The sequence below is a fragment of the Larimichthys crocea genome, chromosome III, assembly GCF_000972845.2.
Source record: "Larimichthys crocea isolate SSNF chromosome III, L_crocea_2.0, whole genome shotgun sequence".
NCBI lineage: Eukaryota > Metazoa > Chordata > Actinopteri > Sciaenidae > Larimichthys > Larimichthys crocea.
The window spans coordinates 10981691-11003627 of record NC_040013.1 but is presented as its reverse complement, the minus strand read 5'-3'; the positions used below and the strand labels follow the sequence as shown (position 1 = coordinate 11003627).

Sequence of the window (21937 nt, the reverse complement as noted above, 5' to 3'; positions counted from 1 at the left end):
TATTATACACCCCCCCACCAAAAAAAAAAGGTAATATGCTTCATCAGGAATCTGTGAGTGCATCAGATTTTATTGAGAGTGACCAAACGATCCACCAACATTGATCATATTCTGACTGAAATGGACTGAAGTTTATGACATCATGTTTTTCGAACTGAGGTCTGCCCGATTTAAACCAGTGAGGAGAGCAGAGAAAAAAAAGAAATACAAAATTGTTCCAGTTTTACGAGATAATACTGTGTTCATGTTTGACATCATTCACAGTAAGAAGCTGATTAAGAAAATATGTTTTCAGTAAGTGTTGAAGTAAATGTAGATAATAATCCACACCACAGCTGTGCAAAGGATTAAAAAAAAAGATTTCATCCTGATCCTTGTCTTATCAATGCCATTCAGTGAAAGGGTCCACGCTATTTTGTGCAATCTGTTTAGTTATATAACCTGAATGGGACTGTGTGTGATTATATGAAATCACTAGGTTGATTTTCGTGTATGCGCCATGACTGATTAGGCCACAACAAGCAATTTCGCCTGATATGAGGCCTTAGTGCAGTGGAATAGTGTCTAAAAATGAAAAAAAAAAAAAAAAGTCAGTAAACCAAACTTGGTAGAAAGTGGTAATTTCAGGTGACGCTGTAAATATATGCATTAATGGACACATGAAACAGGTATAACAGGAAATATAAATGACTGATGCCCTGAATCATTAGGAGACACTTTTCATGCAACCTTTAGAGACCGCTGATGTATTCCTTTCTTCTCTTTCTTTTGAGGGGAGATTCAGTGTCTGAGGTTGTTTACAATGTAAAAGGGAATCTGGCTGAGACTGAATTCAATCATAATCCTTAAAAAAAACAAAAAAAAAACTGCCACAACACACGAACAGTGCATCCAGATGGCCTGTGGTTCGGCTCAGCCACAGGAGGTCTCCACTACACATCAGAGTATCATGTTCCTCTGCAAGACCCAGAACGATTTGCAGTGGCCTTTCATGTTATCAGTGTGTTCAGACAGACGTCAGAGAGAGACATGAAGCAGAAATATTTAAGACACAGCACATTTGGGTTGCCGTTTTCCTTTAATTCATTTGATCCATCAAAGGATTTACAAAGCCTGCTATTTAAATGCTTTTTTTTTTTTTTTTTTTTTTTTTTTACCAAAACGATAATACCATTCATGAATACAGCTGCACATTGTTGACACATCCGGACTCCAATTATGTGCAGAGTAGCACCCAGAAAGTCAATGAAGAGGCAATATTTCATATCATAATAGTTCTCTCTGTTATAGATAGAAATAAATCCATGCAATATTCATCTCTAGCCGTTATATTTCTTGTTTCAGATTTGGCACCATCCTTTAAGATGAGGTCAGTGAGCGCATCCTGAGGTCAGTCTCAGGTTTTTTAGAGAAGAAATAAAGACAATAATTATCCTGACAACAATTTGAGTCTAATAGTTTGTGTTAGTGACAGTCCAGTATCAGTTTTCATTCCTAATGCGATGGCTGTTCAAGTACCAAGAGGAAATTTCTTTGAATTTTACAGAAATGCAAAAAGCCTGAACCACCAAAGGGATCATATGATGTAAACCGACCCTTAATATTATTTTTAAAAAATACTCAGATAGTATCAATAATTGCATGATTTATAAATGTTTTTTTTCTCCTAAGTATCATACAAGCTTAGTAGCACTACACGTCATGTAGCTGTCAGTGCTGTGCAACAAATATTCAATAATACTACTGATAATAACAATATTAATAACGATCATAACAATTCATCGTAAAAATTAGCAAATGCTATTCAACTACCATGTAAAGGAAATGTTTCGACAGTGTGCTTTTTCTTCCAAAACAAACAAAACGGAAAAAAGGCTGTGCGACCACAGTGTGAAGATCACACTGCTCTCACAGATATTGGCACTGTAACATACTGTACACTCTAAAAGACTGACGGTCCCTCGGAAACAGAGGAGGCTGTCAAAAAGGAGCGGAGAAACATGCAGGCCTCTGGTTTGGCATTAATGTCAAAGGCCTTGCCATTCACTCTAGGACAGGCAAAAAGAATCAGGCTCAGGAAACATGCCCAGAAAACAAATGACGGTGTTAAGGAAATAAGAGCAAAAGATCTCCTGCAACTTGTAAAAATATTCCAGTCGGGGCGGCAGGATTAACTGATAGTGTCTCTGATTTGAAGTGGATGAAGTATATGGAGAGTAAATCAAACAGAGCAGCAAAGGTAGAATGCATTAGAGTGGGCCTGGGAGGAGGTGGTAGATTCATAAATAATTTTTGACTTACGGGTTGTTTGCACAGTGATAACCCTGAAGAACTCATTTCACTGTTGAAACATTAGCTCTGCACCTTTCAATAAACAGAGAGTCTATTTATTTATTTGCAGCAGAACTGATGTGCAGCCACCTTCTTCTTATTATGAGTGCAGTTTGCACAAACTGAAATAATTTACCATGAGATAAGGTTTCTGTTTCCGCGCTCTAATCTGAATCCAACTGTATTGCATCAGTAAAACGAGTGGGTTAATTGTTAGTGACTATGGAGGCAAATTGAAATAGAAACCACTACTGAGGGAAGTGTCCAATTTCAGTGGTACTTTCAGTAAGTGTTGCTACAAATAGTCAAACGTGTTCACTGAAAGCAATAGAAAACGAACTGAAATGATGTTCAAGATTATACAAAGATCAATGCTTTTTTACTCAGATAAAGGGAAGGGAAATAAATGTTTAAAATTCTTCGACACTGGGCAAATTTCTGTTTCCTGAGGCATGTTAAGATCTAGCACAATAAAAGAAAAAAGAAAAAAAACATCTCTCATCTCATTAAGCACTGAGCAAGGCTGTTCTCTAATAACAAAGCAATAACAAACCTATTTAACAAGACATGATACGCTCACTGGGTTGCCAGTTTGGTAGCTGACTCCCCCAAAACCTTCAGCCACCAGGACAGAGCTGACCAACAACAGAGTGTCCACCTGGCAAAACTCAACTCAATGCCTATGGCCAGTAGCTTCAGGTGTGGTGAAGACAGAGAAGTCAGGCAACGCCATGCCTGCACCCATAAAGCTCTACCGGCAGGTCATCAGAGGATGGTGCAGAAGAACTTCTTCTCCCGGAAAGGGTTCTCGGAGGCGGGTACGGGCATGATGAGGGGATCCTCACGTATGTGGGCGTCGCAGTACGCCATCAGGTCGGCGGCTGCTTTGGATACCTGAAATATTGAGACAAAAGAAAAGAAACGCAGGTCATCAGGTGTTCCTAAAACTAATTACTCTCATCTCCAGCATATAATGCTTTGTTTTTCCAGCTTCCTTGCCTTCATCAGGGTGGTGTCTGAGGTTGTTTCCAGTTTTCTGATATATAATTCATGACTTAAAAGTTCAAATCAGTCCGGGGACCTTTGATCCATCGCTCTCTCCTTTATTTTTCTGTTATCTCTCCCCTGTCGCCTTCTAATGAAGGCCTAAAATACCCCCAAAATACTTGCTAGATGCTGCAAGTAGATTTATGAGCTTGCACATTTTATGCAAATGAATCATCTGCTCTCTTCTCTTCAATATACCATAGAGAATAATTTGAATGTTAGTTTAAGATTAAGTCTTAAAGTCAAATGTGGATAACCTTGAAAGAGAATAGAATTAACTGTTTTGTATTACACAAGATTAAGAGTCTACAGCCAGCAGCTCTACAGCTCTACATTTTTTAGCCACGTCACTAGCGAGGCTAAAAATGGAGATTCAACCTTTTTACCCATTCATGGGTTTAGATCATGGATGTATAAAGAGAACAGATCTGGGCCTGAATAAAATGATTTAATAGTGTGGCTCTTCTAGACTTTCCAAATGTTATTGGACCGAATGGATTTAATTCTGACAGTGAAACAAGTCATTTCATGGAGATTGTAACGCCCCCAAAGATGTATTCACTGCTGTTATTATGAGGACAAATTGGGTTCAAAGCCCAGCAGTTTGAAAGAATTATTGTATTTTGAGAGGAGCAGTTTGAAAAGTTGGTTGTATTCTTGAGTATGTCTCTCTATCCTTTTTTTAAAATATAAAATAAAAGGATGACGTGATGTTTTGTTTACTTCATGATGATTACTATGATACTGTATGAGTCACATGATTGATGACAGACTCCTCTGGAGGGACACTGGAACCAATCTCAGACACCAAGGTAAGATACATATTTGTCAGGGTGAATAAAGCACTGAGTACTGGAGAAGATTTCATTTTGATAGACTTGTATAGAAGCTCGAGGTTCTGCAGTGTGTTCGTTTTCAGAGAAAATGTTTTTTGGAGATAAGGTTGCACCAGGTCCGAACTATCCAAAATCTGAGCTGAGTGAATCTTGAACGTCTCCTTTTTCTTTAAAATTGCATATTATCTGTGTGTTTTCAACCTGTCAGTGCCTGTGGCGACTGCACTGAAGCCTGTTACCTCAGCCTGAGGCAACAGATAGAGACTGCTCATTGAGATGACTGACAGGTGTTAAGGCGGCACCTTGACCAGCTGAGGGGAAAGGAGGGTGGGGCTAACAACAGACTTTCTGCCTCAAGGCGAAAGGCATGTGGTATTTTTCAAAGTCAAACAGGGGCTATAAATTTTACAGTAACTCAGACTGCATGTGAATGTGGGTTTCTACTCGGGAGGTGAGTGGGAGGTTACGGAAGGGAAGGCCGCAAATGGAGAGCAGAGGAGCAGCTGCATCAGGGGGACGGTGAGGGCTCGGGGATCTACATAGAGAACAGAGCCATCTGATCTCCTCCCTGCCACTTCACCTCATCGTCTCAACAGAATGTGACGCACAAAATCCATCATCATCCATCAGATGTCTGAAATATAGTTATTACAGTATCATTTTTACAGTCTCACGGCATAAAATAATGTCTAAATGGTTGTTGATTAATATTGGGTGCTGACATTTCTGTATCTTAAAAAGGAACAATAAGGCGGGTCTTATTTTTCTTATTTCTTACAAGTCAGTTTATTTTGTTTTCCCTACTCAACCCTATCATGTTGCAATAGATGTAAATCTATTAAAAATGGATCAAAAACATATACTTCCCCTTTTAAAAGAAGGCTAAGACAATTCCTAAAACCGCTAAAAAGCTGGGTACTGTAGTTTTTAATGAATGTTACTCAATCAGGAGATAATACTGAATTAGCTGGGGACTACTTTCAACGGTGGATTAGTACACATTTGGTCCAGTGTCACTGATGATGTTTTTATATAGTTGTTAGTTTTTTTTCCCCAGACAACAACGGAGGTAGAGAAGAATGTAATGAGATATGCTAGGCTTTGACTTCACAGGAAATATTATAAACATAAATTCTTTTAAAAACATTTTTAATTTAGGATTTGATTATTTAAAAAACATCACATGCAGCCTCATCGTTCCGCCTTTTAAAAAGATATATAGCTATTTAAGAATAAATAACAGCCAATTAAAAGTATTTTTTTATTGTATCGTTGAAGCTAAATCCTTTAGCTGTATCTTTACCTCAGTGGTTCTCCACCCTGAGTTTGGGTGGGTTTTAAACATTTTTAACTGGGATAGTAAAGAAAAACATACAGTATATTTCTGTTACACAGAGGTTTTTTTCTTCTTTTTTGTGGTTTGGGAACCACTGAGATACCTCATGCTCTATCTGTAAAAAGATGAAAAGCTTGCAGCCCGAGGCGCCCCGGTAGCTCACCTGGTGGAGCCCGCACCTAATGTACTAAAGCTGAGTCCTTACAGCAGAGTTCTCTTCAACCCTCTGCCCTTTGCTGCATGTTATCTTTTGTTTCTTTTTCTACTTTCCTGTCTATCTTTAGCTGTATCTATCTGATAAAGGCAATGACCCCTCTCGTATAATTTCATGTACCATATTAGTTTGTTATGTTAGAATGCTGTTAATTTGCCAATATGCACTAATGTACAGCTGAGGATGGCAGTAAAGTCATTAGTTTAGCAGGTTTTTGGACATAAACATGCCAAAACTAATGACACTAAAACACTTATTCAGATCTAACCGGTCATAAAACTATTAAGGTCATACTCAGATGACTGCTACATTAGTCAGAGAGTCGAAGACAATCATATTAAAATGATCTGCTCGCTCAGAAGAAACACAACATATTCTAAAATGCTTAAGCTGCATACTAGTTTTAAATTTCTGTCTCTGTTTGACCTAATTCAGGCACTAATCAGAGCACACAAGCCTGCACAGAGTGGCAACATTAACAAAGCTTTCTCTTGCAATGCAAGTAAACAGCTTAATTATTTGCATAATGAAAGTAAACGCAATAATTATATTATCATATAACTGCAGCCAGGGTTTCTGCAAAGAGCGAGGGCCCCACAGGACAAAAAGTGGTATTGCATAGTGTGTGTCATTAGGCCCAGACTGACTGTAATTACACTGCAGTCCCATGATGGAAGGAGAGTCCTTCTAATTAGCACAGATCACATTCCTTTGGCTGATTGAGCAATTAATGAGAATGTGGTGATCCCTCAATCAGCAGCACAGAGACTGCTCTTGTCACTGTTACACACTATCTCTCATCAGATCCCTTAATTAAATTTAAGGGATCGCCAAACATGGCTGACTGTCTGTTTTCTCCTTTTTATCTGGAATTTCTCTGCTTTCATTTGCAGCCGCCTTCTGCTTCAGTGGCTCTTTTTTTTTAGAGCCGTTACTGTAATACAGAATTACATGAATCTCCACATCTGATGTGCCAAGTAGTTACTAAAGCAGCTGCCTGCCAATCAGTCATTTAACAACTGCTATAAGATACATAATACATAAATAATATGTGAAATCACACTGCAACTAAAGCTGTCCGTGATTTTTAGAGGAACACATCAACCCTATCATGAAATAAATAGTTTTTTTTCCATCTTTAATGTATCCATTAAGTATTTCTTTGAATGTGGTAGCTGATAATTTGTTGAGAAATGTGATACAAAAAGTATTTCTGAACCCAGTGCCTCTTGCCAGACTTTTCATATAAATAACCAAACTTTACTAATGTCGCACATTTTTTTAAAGGTTCAGATTTTGGGGGCTCTATTTACAGAATATGGCTGAAATGGAGTATAATGTGCATAACTATGTTTTCATTAGTGTATAATTGCCTGAAAATAAGTCATTATCATGATGTTACCTTAGAATGAGCCTTTTATATCTCTAGACACTGGATCCTCTTTGGCCATGTTGAAGCACCATCGTTCTACAGTAGCCCAGCTCTAGGTTGGGCCTTTTCGTGTTTTTGCTGTCACCATAGTTTCTCCCCTTTATGCTTGGAATCAGCAATTAACCTGGTAGATGGCACTAAATCCTACACACTGGTCCTTTAAGTTACAGAAGAATTATGATGAGAAGTTTTGCACCCATAAAACTCACTAAATAAACTCAAATACGCCTGATGTCTGTTCGTCCACCTGTACAAAAACGCCCTGGTTACAAACAAGTTGCTAAAAGCTTTTCACAGAAGAGCAAAGGCACACCAAACTGCAGCCAAATGAGACAGTAGTAGTCAATTATCTAGACAGCTTACATTTTTTGTCAGACCCACTATGGAGCTGAGTGAAAGCCTCTCAGATGCAGATCAGATGTGACATTTAAGATTCATTTACATTCACCTCCTTTTCCATTAAAAGCTAAGGTGACAATAAAACTGACAGGTCAAATCTTTTCAGACACTATGCGATCTAAATACTTCTCAGCGCGTTTAATGTAACAACTTTACATCATTTTACACGTTTAGTTTATCTCAGGGATCATTTGGAGGCTGGCAGCGGGTTATTAAGCATGTTTTCATTTAAAGTGATTACAATACCAATGAAGCTAAACCACAACTTAGTTATGTTTGATGCTAGTGATCCATACCGTGACCTTCTTGGATTTTCTGTTTCTATCGTCTGTTTTATTCTGTTTACAACAACTCGCCACGAAACAGGGACTACAAGATTCATAATTAGATTTACAATTTAATGGCAATATTGATATGTTTTGCTCTCGCTTTGTATCAATAAAGGGGCATGCAATATGTTCTATTTTGAATAATTGTTGGGTTAGAACATAGGTGTCAGGCATACGGCCCACAGGCCAGAACCATCCCAACAAAGGGACCAATCTGGAGGCAAATTGCAGAGAAGTCATTCATTTAAAATTTTAATCTGCACTGCTACTCCTGATTTGCCCACTGGACAAAGAAATGAACAAAACATTAAAAAAACAAAACAACTATTGATATTAAATTCTAAAATATCCTGCATGTGAGGAAATGTCTTCTACCTTTGTAGATCCACAGTGATATATACATTTAAATGATGACAGCAGACTGAACTTATCTCAGGCTGTTCTTCACTGTTTTTGTAAATTGATTGTTCATTAAATGTTTTCATAATGCGCTTTTTTACACTGAAAGAGAGGGAACAATTTGGAGGTTATTTATAGGTTATTATGCAATGATTTTACTGCTCCGGTCCACTTTAGCTCACATTGGTTGTGTGAACTACAGTACAATGAGTTTGAATAGGTGAGACCTGTATCACTGTGGTTCGTGAAGATCTTTGATCGCTATTATGACAAGCTGGTTGTAACATGTACTGTATGTGTGATTGGATGGATGAGTTTTCATTTTGATGGACTTGAATAGAAGCTCACATTGAACTTGGAAATGGTTTCAAACTCAAAACAAATTGGTTTGGTATGGCTAAATCTGTGCAGAAGCTGAATGGGTTTTATCTTGACATTAGCGGTCAATTAAAAAATGACTTTTTGATTGACATGATGCCAAACCTAACTCATAAAAATATGCAAATATCAGAAAAACTGATTTAAAGTTCTGTCAAAAAGTCAACTTGTAGGTTAAATCAGAGGTCACCATGATACATCTTCTGAACCCTCATAACAAGTTGGGGATAATCACTTTGTTTTTTAAGAAGAGAAGGTTTTCTTGTAAGCAGCCTTTGTTGTGCTGAGTAGGGATGATGGTGTATGGCAGGCTTCCAGGCCCGGCTATAATGCTGAGCGAACAGCCTCAGGGCTGTGGGGCAATCATTCCCTAAGCACATGAGGAGCATACCGAATGAGATGATGACACGGCCTTTTAAGTCGCACAAGAACTCGTTCATGACTGTTGTTGAGGAGAGCGGCCTCCTGACGCAACAGAAACATATTAATATAAAACTTTGGGGTGAAAGCATCGATCAGTAAAAACAACAACTAGACATGGATCAATGTAACGGATGAAAGTTATGCAGAAATCTCTATTTACAAAAACAATATCATGGCGTTTGAAGGCATGGTGACTGAACTCAACCATAAAGAGCATCAAAGAGTCAATATAAATGTAAATATTTGACCAGGTGTTGTTTGATGAGGACACATACTCTTTATGAAGCCTGAATTGCTGCATAATAAAAGTCTGGTGGAGCTGCAGGAGGTTATGGATGTCATGAACATGAGTATATAGAACAAGAGAACATGGGCTAATTTAAATCTTCACTTTTTCTTTGCTGCGACCGGGAACCAGAGACCTTAAGCTCACAAGCTGCACACTTGCCAAAATCAAACACTGGCAATGTAAGATGAGAAGTTGCTAACCAAGGACAATCTCTGTGAGCACACTATAAAAAGATAACCTGCAGTGGTAGCAAAGTAATGTCAGGAGTGGTCAACAATCATCGCAGCCCACCACGCACGCCTCTGGGTTCACCCCTCACAGTCACCATATTTGTGCTTCTTGCTGTGGAAATGATATACACTCTGACAGAGAGGTGGTGACACCGGTGTTTTCAAGGTGAACTGGCGCTTCATGTGATGCCTGTCAGAAGAAGTTGCACTGAACTTGTTCTCATCTCATCTGCAACTTAACAAAATAAATGAGGGTACGTTATGAATGGTTATATTAAAAAAGTTGTATAAACTGATAAACTGTTGCCTGATAAACTGCCTCAACTGATGTCACTGGTCTGAAGCCTACAAGACTGAAAATGAAAGAAAAGTCTGGGGGTGTAGAGTTGGACCGAAGTGATCTTATCAGACCTCTGTAACCTGCTGCTTGAGGCTACATCATGGTAGCCTGGTGCCAGGTTTTTGACCCACCGACAACTTCTATGCGGAAGATCCAAAAACTGCAGTTCCTTAAACGTCCACTTGAGACTGGCTACAAAAAAATGTTTTGGTCTCTATAGATAATTTCCCCGTTCATGATAACTGTACTGAGGCTGGATTTATGTATAACATATCTGTTCAGATTATTTTAGGCTTAGTTATGTATAATTAACAGTGTGGCCACTTTGATACGGAGCTTGTTTGAGTACCTAGACGTCATTCAGCCCACCTTAGATGCACTGACCATCCATGTTTTGTTTTTTTTATCTGCCCGTTTTTAGATTAGCCACGAGGTTCCAGAGGCAGGACTGGTCTACTACTACTGTATCTGCTCTATATATGCTAACACATTCATAATGATATAGAATGTTTGCCGAGTCTAGAGTCTGCTTCTGTGTCTAAATTTAAGGAGCAGTTCAACATTTTGTGTATTTACTTTCTGGTGAAGAGATGAGTGTGAGCAAACAGCCAGCCTGGCTGAGTATAAAGGTAAAGGGTTAAGCTTCCTGAACCTCTAAAGTTCACTAATCAACGCTGTTATATTTTGTCTGTTTACACAGTTTCTGTCTGACCTTTCATGGACTTGTGTGCCAGATATAACGAGATATAACGTGCTAATCAGTGAGCTTTAGAGGTGATGGCAGGCAGAATTTGTTTCCTTTGGCTGGCAATTTTCTGGATTTTTACTACAAACTGAATGAAATGACCAAAACTACAACTATAACAATGTGTCAGTCTGGGTCACCTCTCTGTCACTATCAGTCCAATTGTTCTTACAGAAGAAATAAGTCTTAAAAAACACTAAACTATTTTATAAAAAACAGCTGGACACTTGTTTTTTTTATTTATTTTTTTTATCACATGCTACTCCAGTAGGACTAAACAGTCTATTAAGAGGGGACTAATTTCAGCAGCGGATTAATACACATTAGGTGCAGCGGTGAGTATTTTCAGCAGCAGGACAGTGTGGTGAAATGTGAATCAAACTAAACGTGTGTTGATTGTGATAAAGGAACATGTCAATCGTTAATGTGTGGCTGGTTGGTGTGTTTTTGATTTTTTAAGCCAAATATATGATTACTTTCATTTAATTGTGCGCAACTGTTACACGATGACAGACAAGTATGATAATGTTGCCAATTCCAAGCAAGAAACTAAGTTTTTCTCTTTGTTCAGACGTTAAAGAATGAAAATGAAGACTGTCACTCATCAAGAGACGAACACACAATGTGTCGAAATCATTGGAGGTTAGATACACACAGATGTTTATCCAGTTTCACATGCAGGTAACATTCATACTGATTAGTCAGTGTAAATATTAAACATTTTGCAAATGTATATTTTTTCTGTAAATCAATGAGAAATCTCGGGGCAGCACAAAATGGCAATACACAAAGTTTCCAACAATTTTGTTCATGCCTGACGGAGACACTGTATGTTTGATAAAACAGAAACACATGTACCTTTATCCTATCCATGCAGGCCTCCATCTTCAGCTGCTCCACAGCTTTCCTGGCTTGGGAGATGCTGGCCGTGCTGTTGTTGGCAATACTGTCCTTCATGGTGCTCCTGTGACGACAAACACGGGCACAAAGGGTGGGACACATAGAGTCAATGAACATCACATTAAATCCACAAAGCAGCATCCCCCCTGGCGATGTCTCTGCCCCCCCCACCCACATCCACCCTCCATCCATTCTCTACTACAACCTTTTATATGTAAAGGACCCATTTTGTCTGAGGGAATCTGTTTTACGGCAGCTTCATTTTATCTGAAGAAAGAGTTTTAAAAGGGGCAGCAGCTGGACAGCAGGTTGTCATTTTTCAGTCAGTGCTCATGCATGATTACAACAGGCTGGGGGGAGAAATTGGGGAGCATTAAAACACACACACCTCTTTGGAGCTGCATGCTTCACCACAAGTGCTTTGCTCATGGGCACTTGCCTTGAATCATCACTTCCTGGATTTATCACGAAAATCAAACCTGCAACTTCTCCCTCATCTGCTCGTGCACCAACACATCTGTGTCTGTGCTCCTCACCTTCATCTTCTCAACTTTCCCCCACCAGTGTGCATCAATGCAGCTGCACTGTATTTAATGTGCTCCATCACAGCCAGCCCTCCTGTGCATCTATCTATATAATGATTAAAATCTTGCTCTCATTTCAGGCCTCTTGACCCCCCTCACTCCCTCTGAAATGTCCCAGTTTGGCAGCCAGAGCACACAGCAGAGAAAAAGAGAGGGATGACACCTGAGCACAGATGTGTTTTATAATCATGTGCATGAGAATCACTGAGGTGGGGTGCTGTTGAATCAATTCACACTCACTGTGGCTTTTTCTTTCTTTCCCTTTGCATCGATTTGTTTATTTATTTCATTTCCATCGCATCAAGCTGAATTGAACTGTATTTAAAACACGGCTGTGAGATGTTCTGCAAAAGGGGACATGCAGACGGTGAATTCATTTTTCCAATCCCACCCTTCATGCCTCTAAAGCCAATTTATAGCTTTTAATCACACCCTCGTAGGAAGCTATCAGGCCTTTTTCAATTTAGGTTTCCCCTCGATTCGTCCATCCTGAGGCTCACACGGCTCTACTTGGGGCTGTAAATGTGTCCACGGCGTTTTATCCGAATGTAACGACGCTAATTGTTGATGCTGATCTGTCAGACATGGGCGACTCTTATTTCTAAAGGGGATTAAATTGTGGACACACACACACACACACACCGTGCGAGCTGCGGCCCTGGTTAGAGCAGAAAAACAGCAAAGCACACACACACGGACACACACATCAGGAGAAAAACAAATGCATGAAAGGTAAAAAATGTTGATGCTTCGCTGCATTGCTCGGCTATGAGCAGATTAATGTAAACTACAGCCGCCGACCTACCTGAAATGTGCCAATGGTTTTCCAATTTGGAGAATTCCGAGTTGACTCCACCCAATACACACACACACACACGCGCGCGCTCAAAAAAAGAGAAGAGGATCTGTCAAATATCAAATGATAAGAGGAAATCCCAGCCTCGTTTCGGTCTGGACTGAACCCGAGGAGGTAAATCCTGGCGTTTTAATTTCGCCTCAGCGGCTCGCTGAGTGTGAGTCGTGCGTATTCCGTGTAGGAAGATGAGATCCAAGCGGTGAGGTCTTGGTGAGCACCACCACGGCTGGACTTGGCGAGATGTTACGCATGCAGCAGGGGGGGAAACCTCTGTATGACGATCAGATACAGGCTGTGGGGCAGGGAGCACTCGATCAGTGGACCAGGAGCTGCAGCAAGCAACAAGCCAGGATATTTTCCTACTGTACGAACTGGCCCTAAACGCACCGAGGCAGCACTGTTAGTCAAATTAGCATCTGCTGATTTTTTTTATTATTATTTTTTGTTTTATTGCTGCAGAAGGCACCTGAGATCTGCAGGCTTCCTCATTTCATTTTTACATCAGCTTTGACATCACCGCCCCTCTCATAGTAAATGATGAAATGATGGGCCTCATCCAGCCCAACACCGCATTTTGGGGTAATTTGCATCTAAATGAAAAAATCGATTCTACCTATTTTAATCATAATCTCTCTCTATATATATTATTTTTTCTGTCCATGCTCCTGATCTAATACTGTAATCTGAGCATCACCAGCTTGGTTTATTCTTGCCCCTGAACGCACCTCCACACTCAAGTAAGAAATGGACACAAACGACAAGATGTAGTAATATTTCTTCAAATATTTATATATATTTATAATATACTCATCACTTTTGTCCATACATACACACACTCACATATATACAAACGCAAATAAACATAAAACATGACCTTTCAGAACCTCAGTCAATGATGCCAAACTACAAAACCAGCCCAGAGAGATCAATTAAATGACACAATTTTAGCAACCTAAGACAAAGATCTTTAAATTATGCATAGCTTAAGTTATCAACAGAAAAAAAAAAGTTCTATCTGTGACAGAAAGCACAAAAAAAAGGAAGAGGGAAAACAAAACATTCATACAATCTCACATGTGGATGTTTAAGAGAAAAAGAAAAGTTGTAGTTCTCATAGGCAAAAACTTTTATAATGTGCACATGCAGGCATGAAAACACTGTAAACAAACACAGTAACATCATGTCTTGTACAGGCTTGATGTTGGGCACAACGAGGGTCCAGGTGGGCTGAGAAGGGAAACAAAAAAACACATAACAACACAAAAGGAATGACATCATACATATGAATGATATAAGAAGAAATATTCCCTTTCTTGTAAACAAATGTAAGACATCATTTCTTCATCACAGAAGGCTCGCTGCAGTTACCACAAAGGCAAAACAACTTTTTTTCACAGCTGTTAAAACAATCTCCTGCTTTCTTCCTATATGAAATGTGACAACAAATGACATATTGCATGTCCGATATTGCTTTCTTGGATCGGGTTTATTAGTGGAATTACAGCAAAGCTCAGTTCATGTTAAGACCACAGATCATTGGCTCTCTTTGAATTAAACGGTAGCTGATTAAAAAGAGCTTGGATCATTTCACACATAATAAACAGACAAAGTGCTGTGAGTTAAGTGGGAATGTAAAGAAAACTGCTGGTCAGACTGATCAGTGTGGTATAAGACTCCTAAAATAAGCTGTAAACCTCATCAGTGCAGGAAACGTTAACTGCTCTATCCTCAGTCTGCAGGACATGATGCTCACCACACCCTCCCACCTACTACATCCTGTTTGTAATGCTGCACAGGTACTTAAGCATGACTCGTAGATCAGCTAAGGGCATGTTCAGAAGCTTTCTCTTCACTTCTTCTCCAGCATCTCATGCTCTTTGTTAATTGCTTTCTCAGAATTTCAGCAAGCTATTTGAAGTACTGAAAAGCTTTTAGTGCATTTCAGTGGAGAGAGTAAAACACAAGAGAAGGAAAGAAGGAACGATGAGCCTCCACGGTGTTTCTAATAAATAAATGAATATCAACATTTCTCAAAGCTAAAGGGACAGTTTCAACTGAGGCAGGCCTTAATGAAGTATCATGAGAGTAAATGTCACATTCACATATGCACAGTCAAGGTCAGTGTCATTCTAGCATGCAAAGGTAGGACAGAACAACAGGCAAAACAAGGAACAATTCATCCCCCCCGTCCCTCCGCTAGGCTCAGATACAAAGTGATGCAGGGCTGTGACACTAGTGTTCAGATTTGAGTGGAGCAGACAGCCCAGCAGAGCAGTGTCTCACTCCCACAGAGTGGGACGTCTCCCGGTGACAGAAGCGAGGAGGAGTTCCCCTCCCTCCTAGCTAGCTGCAGCGTCAGCAGGACATGCTCGCCGAGCTCCGGCTGCAATCTGTCAGACGGCGCGCCGCGGGAGGCCCGAGCACAGCGCCGAGATGAGAGACGGGGGTCTTCACACTTCGGGTCTGGCTTTGGCCAGACGATAGCAGCTTACCAGGAAACGGGGGGAAAAAAATCAACATCAGGCAGAGAATCTTTGCACAACGAAAAAACTCAACAGCGAGAAACAAAACAATAAGACTCAACAAACCAAACACACTCTCAGAAATGCATTTTGTATAAAGTGTCTGCTGCTGCCTCAGCCAAATATTCATCCCCAACATTCCACCTCAGTATGTTTATAAATATATATTTATATACATATAATACTATTTTCAGAATTTCTTGATGCTGGGAGTGGCTGTGGTAGAGTTTGCTCAGCTGGGGATGGCTTTAGTATAAAGTCAGGGAGGTTGAGGCCATGCTGACATGTCCTCCTCCCTGTCAGTGCAGGGAAGAAGGAGGAAGAGGAGAGAGGGTGGAGTTGGGGCTCCTCTTGCTGAGAACTGGACAGTAGTAAACGTCAGACACGCTGTCAGCCTGCGGCATAGCTGCTCAGGAAGGAGTAGAACATGGGCAGCTTCATGCGCTGCTGGTCCCGCCGACACCACGCCATCACCGTACCTTCGCTGTTGGCTGTGTAGAGGTGGTGGCCGTCACATGAGTACGTCAGGCTGAGGCACACAGGAGAGGACATTATCATCAGAACTCCACATTATATATGAGAAAGAGTAGGACTTGTTGTAGGACTGCTGAGATACCTGATGACTGGTTTGCTTGACTTGGAAAAGGTGATCTCTCTCACTGGTTTTAAATCCCACGTGCTCCACAACCTGAAAATATTTCAGATGTAAAGTGTCTTGAGATGCATAATTGTAAAAAAAAACAAAAAACAAAGAAAAGCTTTAATCCTTACCTGACGACACCGTTCTCCAGCCCTCCGGCGATGACGTTGACAGACACGCCCTCCGGCTGGTTGGAGAAGGCCACAGAGCAGATGATCTCTCTGCAGTGGACGTGGCCGATTAGATCACCGTTCACCGTCCACAGGCGCAGGTCGCTGCCTCCGCCCACTTAGGATACAAAGAATCATGTGTCATAAAACAAACCCAAAACACAAATGTCTGAGAGGAGACAGAGCAAAGCGGTCTTCACCTGAGTCACAGACTGTTGCGATGTCACCTGTTGTCTCGCTGGCAGACACCGCGGTCACCGGGCTTTTGTGGCCTGTGAGGCTTTGTACGTAACAGAGCCTGAAAAGACACAGAGCAGCTGAAAGGCCATGGAAATGCTGCGTGCTGAACTTCCACTTTAGATTTCTCATCACACACAAAAAGACGTAAAAGATATAGCACACACACACTAACCTGTTGAGGTCCCAGAGGATACAGGTGCCATCTTTGCTGACACTGATGAGGATGCTGTAGGGTTTGCAGACGAACAAGCTGGTGACTTCCCCGGTGTGTCCGTACAGGTGAACCTGAGATTCCACCTCCATTTCTGACGGCTATGGAAAGACATTTTCCAAACGCAGGCACATAATTAGAGACAACATACAGATCTGAATGTTGCTGCATGTGACTCATTGCCATTTCCTAAACTTTCCAATAATCGATCTCCAACAGGATTTTTTAGAACAGCACAAATCAACTGCTACTGAAACACCATCCAGAGACACAGAAAACAGGAAATCTCGATGCCTATTGGTGGGGACCGATGAAAGTCTGAAAGCCTCTCTGATGACTGAACTCCCAGACCTCTAATCCCACTTGTAGGCTCGGTGGAAATGTGTTTCAAGGGCAACTGTGATGTGACTAATGAAGCTGAGCGTTCGAGCACGTTGAGGCGGTCTAAAGAGGGGTAGAGGAGGAGAAGGGGGGAGGGGTAATGGGAGGTGGGTGGATTGGGTGTTGATGTGGAGGCGGAAGGTTAGAGGGGAACGTCGCCATGGAAACCCACCGTGGTGCTGGTGAAGCGGTTGCTGTAGGCGGTGATGACTCCACACTTGCTGCCTGTAAATAGCTGGCAGCCATCGGGCACCCAGGCACAGCTGGTCACCTGGAGGAGAGCGAGATGGACGGTTGGACGGAGGAAAGCGAGGAACCTGGCGGCTCATTGGTCGAGCCCTCAGTGTACAGCTGTGTAGCACTGAGTAGCAGTAACACCTTTCACTAAGAGAGTTGACTTGCGCTTACCTGGTGAAGTTGCGAGCACTGAATGAAGTTGATAGGTGGTTCGCTCTGCTTGCTCTTCAGCCTCAATATGTTGTCCGCGTAGCCCCAGCTCAAGATGGCCGACCACTGGATGTCTGTGCTGTGCATGCTGCGGACACCTACAGAGCAGAGAGAATAAAGTTAATGGAGTCAGCAGGACATTGTGCAAAACATTCAGTACATCCTGGCTGATTTGTGTCTGACTGGTGGGCTTCCTACCCTGCTCTTTGCTGTAAATCATCATGAGGCAGAACTTGCGAGACAGCCCGCAAATGGCTCGTGTTGGCAGAGCCAGCAGGGATCCGAACCTCTCCCCATGTGGCTGACTGAAACACACCACTGGGTCCGGAGCGGACGGTGAGCCCACATACTCGCCCCACTTCAGACCTTTGATCCATGGCAGTGGGCTCTGTGGGGGAGGAAGAGGAAATTGCCAGGTGAGAAGCACATCATTTCATGGATGATGCATTAATTCATGTTTTTGTCAGCGCACAGCAAGCAGTCAGAGTCACTTCCACCACAGAGAAGATTACCGGGCAGACTATTTCCTTGGCTTGTTCTCGGGTTTCTCTGAAGGCAAGCTGAACGAGGAGACCCATGGCTGCCGGCAGCTCTCCCTCCATCAAGAGCTTGGGGCCGGCCCTGCTGATATGAGTGCCGTTAAAGAGCTGCCTGGGCGTCTGCCCGTATGTCTTGATCATCGTCTCCAGGGCCCGTCGTTGCACCGGGTCTTCTACAGCTGAAACGTCCATGCCAAAATAAGTCTGCGAAAAATGATATGAAAACTTACGTAAGCAACAACTGATATCTTTTCTGATCATTTCTAGCAAACTTGATGAAACAGGCAGCTGCTTACAGCTGGGTGGAAGACATTGATGGCCTGGACAGCAGCTTTTCCTTTCTGCTTCAGCCCAAACACTAAGTCAATCCACTGACACAGTGTCTGGGAGACCTGGTCCGACTCCAGCGCTTGTCGGTGGATCAGGATGAAGAGACGTGGGTCGTTGCGGGCCCAGGGCGGTAAATTCACATGATTCACCCTCTCACCGTTTTGCCGAACCCCAAAATCAAAACCTGTGAAGGCAAAAAAGATTCTTTTAATTCATGAGAAGATATGAAAAATAGATGCTGGTATAAATGAAGTTTAATAAAGTGTAAAGATTAAACATATAAAATGTAATGGAAAATGATTATTACCCTCTCTGTTGACCAGGAATTCTGGGAGGTAGAAGAACTCTGGGATGAGCTCTTTCACATCAGTCATGGACTCGTAGGAGGACAGGCGCCATGTGGTGTTCATGGAGTGGAACGTCCGGTCCGGTATATCAAAGCTCTGGTCTGATAAAGGCCAAAGACAATCTAATTACATATTCGATTCACTGATTGAAAAGATCCCCTTTCATGACCTTAGACACCACGCCTGCTGAATACATTTACCATCACATAAAAAGATGGCTCGGAGGATCAGAGGAGCGAGAGATGGACTGAATGAAAAAAGAATTGACAAGAAAGGAAGAAACAGAAAAGAGGAGGGGGAGCACGTGCAGAAAAGTAGAGAGTTGATGTAACCTTTCACAGCTAATACATGTGATGCAACATGTCAACGTGCTGCTCAGTTAGATCTGAGATCAGGACGTTACAGCATTTGCTAAAAGCTTCTGCATCAACCAAGATGCAGTGGCCAATGAAATGCAGACAGGTGGCCCTCTGCTGCTAAAAGCTTTTTGAGATGTATGATAATTACGTGCTGTTTAAGAGCCCCAGCTGTCAATCAGGTAACATTTACAGTACTTGCTGAGACTATAGATACTGTAAAAAGATTGCACAGCAGGAGTTCACGCGTGACTCACCCTGATACGCGAGGAACATCTTGGTGAAAGGAGGCATTCGGACGAGGAAGTGCAGCACGGTGCCGCTGTTGGAGTAATGTGAGCCGTAGTGGTAAGGCTGGACGGGAGGCATGGGGTCGTCCTCGCGAATACCCTTCTTGTACTCCTCCTCAAGGTACTGCACAAAAATCACACACACGTTATGAACGTGTATTCTTACCAGAACATCTAGCACGCTCAAGAAACATGTGAAAGAGCCCTTACCCTGTAATTATCCACATAGCGATCCTCTTTCTCTTTTGACTGCACTGCGATGGGTTTGCTTAAATTCCTGCGAAACAACAAAATGTAAGCAAAGGGACAGATGGAAACTTATTATAAATGTTTCCCGTGTCTCAAATCTTGATTTCAGAGAGGGCTTATTTATCATCCTGTTTATCAAATAATAAATAAATAAATGCTGTCTCGATTTAAAATTATAGTGTGGCACAGCCCTGACATAAACAAGAAGAGCGCTTGTTAAGAGGAGCAGTATACTTATTTTAAATACTAAGAATCTGATGCATCAATGGCAGAGGAGGTACCTGCAAAAAACTCCTAGAAAATGCAGATAACTAATCTTCATTACATCACATCATGTCATTTCCTTTTCTCGCATAGTACGTGATATAACATAACCTCAAATGTCTTTCCAAACATATTAACAGAGCTGCCATCCAGCACTGACCTGTAGATGTTCGGCTCCTGCAGGTCGAGCGTCTCACTGGTGTAATCTCGCAGGATAAAGGGGAACACCGGGTACTGCATGAGGTCGTTGAAGGAGCGTCCCGCGTGCTTGTTGAGATGCGTGAGGTACTCGAAGTTGGAGATCTGTCCCGAGCCCCACAGCTGTGTGAGCGCCGTGATGTTTCCGTGCTCCAGCAGGTTTGGCAGATCAGAGGTCAGGATGTTGTGGTAGACGTCGTCACGGAACTAGAGCAAGCGCGGAGAGAACTGTGAGATGTTTTTCCATCTCTAGTGCCTGGCTTGAAGTAGAACATGGAAAAACTACTAACTCGCGAATGAGTGACACAGTTCGATGAATAAAACCTGCTGCGTCTCTTAGTTTTCTGAACCACTGGAAAAAAAACAGCCTGGTGCCTTAAGGGAACTGCTGATCCACATAAAATGACTCAATTAGTCTTGAGGTTTAGTTTCATTCATGGGAAAGCTAGAGCTTTTCCACCAAATCAAGCCTGAGATCCTGGGAGAATACAAAGATACAAAAAGATACTGAATGATGCCTTTAAATATTCAATTATTAATAAGCTCAAAGGATTATGCCAGTATTAATAAATACTCATCGTCCTTCAACAATCAATTGGGCACCATGGTGGTTAGCCAACCAAAACTACTAATGTTCCAGTCTTTGTGTTGCTACCCTCACACCTCTACTGTCTGACTGTCAATAAATGCACAAAATGCCCCCAAATATACTTAAAAGTGAGTCCACAGTCATGCTAGAAGCTCTGAAAGGCTGTGTTTTACTTTGGGACATGCAGAGCTTTGAGCTAAATGCTAATGTCAGCATGCTATATTTTAAACCATCATCATCTTTGTTTAGCATGTTAGCATGCTAACATTTGCCATATATACATGTGTTTATCCAGGACAGATTTCTGTGAATCTACAGACAATCCAAGGACAACAGATTATCTGTTTGGCTTCCACGTGTTCTGTACTTACTGTGATTTGTCTGCATTTAAAATATCTGCTGTAAAATATTTATTGTAACACATTTTCAGAATTTCACTCATAGTAAAAACAACAGTGTTTTTGCCCTGTCTCTTATTATCATGACTGATCACTGTGACTGATTCTTGGCACAGAATACTACAGAGCTCTGCAGGTATCAGGGATAGAATACAAAAAAGATAATTCAACAATTAAGTTTTTTTTTTTTTTTTCAAGCTGCATGAGTTTGTCTATTCAAACATCTTTTTCAGTGAGTGTCAGCAGAGACTTTGGCCATCTTGCCATTTCTGTCATAGTCCATCCAGTCTGGACATGTTTTTATATTGAAATGAAACATGGTCTGAATTTTTCTCTTGTGATCTACTGGGAATTCTAGTTCTGGATGGTAAGCAAACTACAACATTTACATGACATCACACATGAATGTCATTCATGTCAGCATTCATCTCCAGTCGTCACATGGATTCCTTTATTTTTATTTTGTGTGACTTGTGTTTTTGCTTCACCTTGGTGTTGTCAAAGGCTAACAGCAGAGTCCTGCCATTGGTGAGGAATATCTCTACAGCGTTGTCTCTTAGCTGCCACCAACGTTTGTGCACCTCCTTGATCTCCTCGTATGTCCAGGAGAAAGAAGGAGCCTCGGTCTCCCCATGAAGGCTCTGGCCAAACACATAAACACATAATGTTGAGTAACCAGGCCGAATCACATAACCAGG

The 21937-nt window shown here is 41.5% G+C and overlaps 2 protein-coding genes across 8 annotated transcripts in view; both read right to left on the bottom strand.

Annotated features, from left to right (window-relative positions):
• Window positions 1–1059: 1059 nt before the first annotated feature.
• gng4 (G protein subunit gamma 4) lies at window positions 1060–13479 on the bottom strand. The gene is made up of 3 exons (XM_010750237.3): window positions 13018–13479; window positions 11587–11692; window positions 1060–3225 (listed from the first exon to the last, which is right to left on the bottom strand). The coding sequence occupies exons 2-3, from the start codon at window positions 11683–11685 to the stop codon at window positions 3097–3099; spliced, it is 228 nt and encodes a 75-aa protein (XP_010748539.1). The 5' UTR covers window positions 11686–11692; window positions 13018–13479; the 3' UTR covers window positions 1060–3096.
• A 362-nt stretch (window positions 13480–13841) lies between these two features.
• lyst (lysosomal trafficking regulator) overlaps window positions 13842–21937 on the bottom strand; it is a 58209-nt gene continuing 50113 nt past the window's right edge. For all 7 annotated transcript variants that reach the window (XM_027278194.1, XM_027278197.1, XM_010750233.3 and 4 more), the window contains 15 exons: window positions 21728–21880; window positions 20215–20459; window positions 19752–19818; window positions 19509–19665; window positions 18856–18996; window positions 18515–18732; window positions 18192–18422; window positions 17878–18067; window positions 17641–17777; window positions 17405–17503; window positions 16813–16952; window positions 16601–16698; window positions 16362–16518; window positions 16207–16278; window positions 13842–16119 (listed from right to left, as the gene is read on the bottom strand). In XM_027278194.1, the coding sequence (XP_027133995.1) occupies window positions 15981–16119; window positions 16207–16278; window positions 16362–16518; window positions 16601–16698; window positions 16813–16952; window positions 17405–17503; window positions 17641–17777; window positions 17878–18067; window positions 18192–18422; window positions 18515–18732; window positions 18856–18996; window positions 19509–19665; window positions 19752–19818; window positions 20215–20459; window positions 21728–21880 (2244 nt within the window). In that variant the 3' untranslated portion in view covers window positions 13842–15980. The remainder of the gene's footprint in view (window positions 16120–16206; window positions 16279–16361; window positions 16519–16600; window positions 16699–16812; window positions 16953–17404; window positions 17504–17640; window positions 17778–17877; window positions 18068–18191; window positions 18423–18514; window positions 18733–18855; window positions 18997–19508; window positions 19666–19751; window positions 19819–20214; window positions 20460–21727; window positions 21881–21937) is intronic.

Coding starts and splice junctions, on each gene's coding strand:
- gng4 (XM_010750237.3), bottom strand. CDS start 11,685: ATGAAGGACAGTATTGCCAACAACAGCACGGCCAGCATCTCCCAAGCC. Junction 3,226..11,586: donor CCTGCATGGATAGGATAAAG/GTACATGTGTTT, acceptor TCAATATTTCAG/GTATCCAAAGCAGCCGCCGA.